General features: G+C 41.5%; 1 protein-coding gene across 1 annotated transcript in view; it reads right to left on the bottom strand.

The window, feature by feature from the left end:
* Positions 1 to 875: 875 nt before the first annotated feature.
* The window catches only part of LOC142216435 (dipeptidyl peptidase 4-like), a 47,636-nt gene continuing 42,511 nt past the window's right edge, over positions 876 to 6,000 (bottom strand). Inside the window, exons 24-27 of the mRNA XM_075284246.1 lie at positions 5,451 to 5,515; positions 3,850 to 3,922; positions 3,283 to 3,356; positions 876 to 1,423 (exon numbers count right to left, since the gene is read on the bottom strand). Coding sequence (XP_075140347.1) covers positions 1,325 to 1,423; positions 3,283 to 3,356; positions 3,850 to 3,922; positions 5,451 to 5,515 — 311 coding nt within the window. The 3' untranslated portion in view covers positions 876 to 1,324. The remainder of the gene's footprint in view (positions 1,424 to 3,282; positions 3,357 to 3,849; positions 3,923 to 5,450; positions 5,516 to 6,000) is intronic.

Here is a 6,000-nt window from a genome sequence, read left to right as displayed (position 1 = left end):
GGTTACAATGGTAAGTTTCTGCTCCTATAAAAGGCCCCTACATGACGCTATTAATGGTTTAGGAGTAGTGTTGAGCGATCGGGACCAGAAAAGATCAGATTCCGATCGGCGATCGAGTAAATTTCACGATCGCGATCGGAATTCCGATCCCGATCTTTTCCAGCAAATTCGAGGTCGGAGGTTATCTCAACCCTAAAAGTGACTTTTCCCATAGAGAAGCATTGACTAGGGTTGAGGATCGGGATTGGAAACTATCGGTTTCCGATCGGCGATCAAGCAAATTTCATGATCGGGATCAGCTGGAAAATGATCGGAAATCGAATTTTAAAATCGATCCTGAAATCTCAAGATCGGCTCAACCCTATTTGGGAGCCATTTAGCACCTGACAGAGTCCCTTTAATAAAATAACCCGAATTTATGAGTCGAGAGAATGAAACGCTTCCTGTAAAATTGATGTTGTAAGTTCCTAGTTAATGGATCATCCCCATTTCTATAAATAATTGTGTACAACACGTTGACCTTCTCCTTTGTGTTATTCAGAGCAAAAACAGAACATCCAAAAATATAGTCACGTAAAGTGTTTGGCATTTCTACAAAATCTCTTCAATGCAGAGAGGAAGGTTAACTTACAAAATGACAGAAATCTCAAGCTAAAAAAATCCCCCAAAAATGAGCAATTACTGCCAGATATACAAGATCTAGCGGAGGTTTGTGCGGGCCCAACTATTGAGTCTTCCTGTTCTTTTTTGTATTATTATTTTTGCAAATTGTTCAGCAAAGGGTTAAACGTCCCTTTGAAAAGATCGGCCCGTAACCCGATTGAATTTCTCTTGAATTTCAGACAAGCTTAATAGGTTTGCTAATTAAGACAATATTATTGAGGACATTCTGTTTTAATTAGACACAAGTTAAAAATTCATAAACATGAGGAACAATTCCAAGTGTTTGATATTCCCCCGAGATCACATCTTGCGCGGTATAACGGAATATGTATATTAATGCCGCCAATTCCTCCTGTCATTTCAGGAGTTTACATCAACATATAAATAGTTTATCCTCCTAATTATTCATCCGCTATAAATTAGGTAATAAGATCTTAACTCTTTAAATACATATATACTACTCAAGAGCGTGCGGCCAATAGACCGTGAGTTTTATTGATTGATGCGGTAGCTATAAAAGTGACGTCCTTGGCTTCGGTATTTGGCTTGGAATTTACTGATCTTTGGTTATTTGTGGATCATTTAAAACAAAAAAATGAAAAAGTGTCCTTTCATTTGTCACAGTGTGAAGGTCGATTTCCAATATCGGATTTGTCCTTTGTTATTGCAGATTGAAACATTGCTTGAGATAATGGCTCATGTGGGTGTAGATGTGCCGGCTGGCCAGCCCTCCGATTCCATGGTCTTTGTCGGTGTACCACTGAAGAGGAAAATGGATATAGTTGTAAGAGGTTATTTATATAGGGACGGTATAATGCACAGAGTATATTCAGTTACATCAGGAGAAGTCTGTAGGACTAAGGCTGGTCTTACACAACAGTAAGTGTAGTACACAATTGTGGGGTCTCAATTGCGGACCATTTGCGAACACATTGTATTCAGTGCGGCCTCTTACACCACCGGATATTTTATCCGTGGTGTGCCGTGACCGAGGTCCACACTGAATACTGCAGGTCCGCAAAGGCTGTGAATTCACGGCACAGCACGGACTGTCCCATAGAACTCTATGGGCGTGTGTGGCAGGACACGGACGTCTGCGAAATGACTTTGTGGAGTGTAATAAAGTGTTGCTGATCAGCAAATTGCAGACCGCAAACACCACTGCGGTCATATAAGACCAGCCTAAGGCCCAGGTCACAACTGCGTACAGGTTTCTATTTGGGGAATCTGCCTGGGGAACCCCCTGAACGGAAACCCATACACATTAAAAAGTGGTTACCTTCAGGAAACCCACGGACCCCATAGACTGTAATGGGTCCGTGTGGTTTTCGCATGAAACATGCGGAGAGAAAAATGCTGCTTACAGGACTTTTCTCTCCGCATGTTTAGTGCGGAAACCGAGCAGAAATCACATGGACCCCATTATAGTTTATGGCGTCCATAGGTTTCCCAGATAATCACTTTCTAATGCGTATAGGTTTCCGTTCGGGTGTCCCCAAGCGGATCCCCTGACCAGAAACTCGAGCGCAGATGTGAATCGGGCCTAAGTGATAGGACCAAACAGCCTACCAGCCAAGGAAACCTCTGAGAAAAGCTATACATATCAGCATGAAAGTAAAATTGTTATGTGGGGAGATAAAAATATTCTCAAAGCATTTACTGCATTGGATAAACATTCTTACTAGGGTTGAGCCGATCTTGAGATTTCAAGATCAATTTTAAAATACGATTTCCAATAATTTTCCAGCTGATCCCGATAGTGAAATTTGCTCAATTGCTGATCGGGATCCGATCTTTCCCGATCCTGGTTGCTCAACCCTAATTGCATATTATATATAGAGTAGAGTTGAGCCGATCTTGAGTTTTTTAAATCCGATTTCCGATCATTCTCCAGCCGATCCCGATCGCTCCAGCTCTCTGTGACATCACTAGCTCATTTTACTCCATTCGCTTTCCCATAGAGTAGAGCATAGTCAGTCATGTGATGTCAGCAAAGAAACAAGCTTCGCAGTCCCTGCTGTAATCTGCAAATCTAAAAAGTTGGATGCCGGGGACCCTCATTTATAAGAGTAAGAATGTTTAGCCAGTGAAGAGAATGCACTAAGACGTTGCGTGTACTGCTGACCTACAGGAATATAAGAAGCTGCCCAGCTGAAGCTGCTAACAGACTAGGTGTGATACTGACATACACAACTGCAGTGACTGTAAATCAGATCTGGTCCTGTGTGCCACCAGCTGGCGCTCTAATGCCCAACCCCATTCTGCCACCAGATCAGCCGGCCTCTATATAAGTAACCAAAAACATTAACAAATTGATGAATTACTAGAGTTCCATCCCAAGCCCATGCCCAGAGGTGTCTTATTATTCATAAAAACTAAGGCTGGAGGTAGCTTTCCCATTATAGTTGTCAAGAAGAACATCGTAGAGGATTCTTTGACCATTCCAATGAGACCAACATGGACAGTAAGTGTCTCTTTCACTGGTGCATATTACATGGATATGGTTCCTTCATACTCGAAGATCATTTAATAAGCATCAATAAGATAATCCAATACCCTTCCAATGATGCATGACTGCCATTACTAGGACCTTCAAGGTGGAAAAGAGAATTCACTTACCATGGTATCAAAATCCACTCCGGCATCAACAAGAGCTTTGGATATCTGTGCTGCTTGTTGGAAGTGAACATTGTCTAAAAAAAAAATAATAATAATTAAAAATATTGTCAAAGATATCAAAATTGATGGATTTTCCAAGAAATTCCACCAATTGAAACTTCTTCTAGAAGACAATCCTGGATCTAAACCACCATGACAGATTTTCGGTCGTGTTATAGCCTCCGTACTGGATCTTGGGCTACTTCTTTAGAGAGGACCGCCCATCACAAGACTGAATTACAATGTCTCAAAGGGGTTTCATTGTATTTTAATCACTTTTGACTTATCTTTGTGAGGAGCAAAAGTGGTTAATAGTGAACATGTGTTGGCGTCATGGTAGATCCAGACTTTGATTCCCATGAAATAATTACATTGCTAATAATTTACATTTGCAGACAATTAGTGTTAAAATAAAGAGTTCTGTCTCGGTCATCACGATGTAACATTTGGCCATCAAGTTTCTGTTTTGTCAGTTTTGATGCTAGAAATCTGTCACGGGTACTAGAAGACTAATTAGAGGAGTCTCACCATCTGCCGTGCCGTGGATTAGGAGGTAGCCCACGTCCTTAAACTTCGCTGCTCTAGCCATGACCGTTGAACTCTGCAAAACAATAAACTCTTTCCTCTGAATTTGGCTCTGCTACAATTTAATTAACATCTCTCGGAGACATAAAATCATAGATCTTGTAATATACACGGACTGAACCACAATTTTCTTTCCATGGATGTGCAGCTTTTTGCAAATTTTGTTACTACAACTGGGGTTGAGCCAATCTTGACTTTTCAGGATCGATTTTGAAATCCAATTTCCGATCATTTTTCATTCGAACCCGATCTCGATCCCAATTCCGATCCCAATGCAGGTCAATGGGATTTTTTTACTAATCGGAGATCGGATTTTAAAAACAATCCTATTCACTACACAGCATGGAATCTAACAATTGAACGCTTTAATTGTTAGTACCCATGCTGTGTAGTGATTTTTTTTTAATCACTAAGTAGCCAGAGGATTTTTTTTTAATCCTCTGGCTACTTAGTCCCCCCTGGTGTCCACTTACCTGCAGAGATGGCTAGTCCGGTGCCCGGTGTTCTCGTTCTTCTTCGCCTCGCTGCCCCCTAGGTTAGGAGAGTGTGGGCGGGTACTGGGAGGGGAGAAGTCACGTCTCCCCGCCCTGTACCCGCCCACACTCTAAACCACAAACCCGCCTTCTTCCTAGCTCTTTAACACTAACCTGGGAGGCGGGGGCAGCGAGACAAAGAAGAACGAGAACACCGGGCACCGGACCAGCCATCTCTGCAGGTAAGTAGCTACTAGAGATGTTAGCTAGTCTCCCATTAGAATGAATGGACGCAGCTGGCATGCAGGGGGTTAAGGCTGTGTGCTGGCGCTTCCATTCATTCCTATGGAACCGCAGCGGAGCCTTCACACTGAGTATACGCTCCGCTCATTCTGAAGGCTAACATTGTTAGCTTTTCCCACAATGCTTGGCCAGTAGCAAAGCATTGTGGGAAATAATCACCGATCTTGATCCCAGCTGAAAAGATCGGGTTCGGAATTCCGATCGCGAAATTTTCTCGATCACCGATTGGAATCCGATCTTTTCCGAACACAATCGCTCAACCCTAACTACGATAAATTAAAAAAAAAAAAAAAAAAAAAAAAATTTATATATATATATATATATATTACACAAGCAATGAGGAGCGAAGGAGCTGGGAAGGCAGAAGATCACAAGACAGGGCCTAGGAGGGTAACGTGGTCAACAGGTTAGTCTGTCCTCATCTGGAAGAAGGTCAGGATCATGTGCTGTGACTATCATGGAGAATAGATGAAGAACCTCTATAAGGCTGCTCTATTGAGAGGGGATAGAATATTGGGCGCATGTTCTGGTTTATCCTTTTTTGATTGAATGTAGAATCTTTGCAAATTTTATTTATCACCATGGAGATGGATTCCTCTGACAATGTACTCAACGTAGTCATCATTGTCACTTCTCACATGGAATAGATGATGAGAATAAACCATTATATGACCATTTGTCACCCCACAGGATGAAGTAAAGAAATCAGATCAATGAAACGAGCAATTCCATCAGAAATCCTTCTGCGATTCGTTCGGTCTCTCTTACCTCGTAATTCTTCAGGTTGTCTTCTGGTGTAGGAAGACTCATGTATCTCTCTGTATAAATAGAGTCTACAATGGAAAGATTATACAATCAACTTTTAACTTGTTTATCTAAATTGAAGAGTATATATAATGTGAGGTACGGCCAGAGTATAGGAGTCATGAGGACGTCAAATAACATGGTTACCACTTCTTTAAGGATTACCAAATCTAAACACAATTATAGGGGAGAGCAATTATAAGGCAGTCTTACAGGGGAAAGATAGAACTGATACAAAAATTAGAATTGGTTCACTTGCATACAAATGATCTCTACTGGGGATATAAGACATGGTCATTCTAGGGCTCCTACATAATCCTTAAAGGGGTTGTGCAGGATTTCGAAAAAACATGACTCTTTTCTTCTTCTCATGAAGAGACATCATGTCCATTGGTCACATGGCCATTCTGCAGCTCAGTCCTATTTATTTTAATAGGATGGAGATGTGGCATTGCCATGTGACCATCGGACATGATGTCACTTCCTGAGAAGAAGAAAGCAGTCATGTTCCAAA

The sequence above is a fragment of the Leptodactylus fuscus genome, chromosome 8 (genome assembly GCF_031893055.1).
Source record: "Leptodactylus fuscus isolate aLepFus1 chromosome 8, aLepFus1.hap2, whole genome shotgun sequence".
Taxonomy (NCBI): Eukaryota; Metazoa; Chordata; class Amphibia; order Anura; family Leptodactylidae; genus Leptodactylus; species Leptodactylus fuscus.
This window is presented reverse-complemented; position numbering and strand designations above follow the sequence as displayed.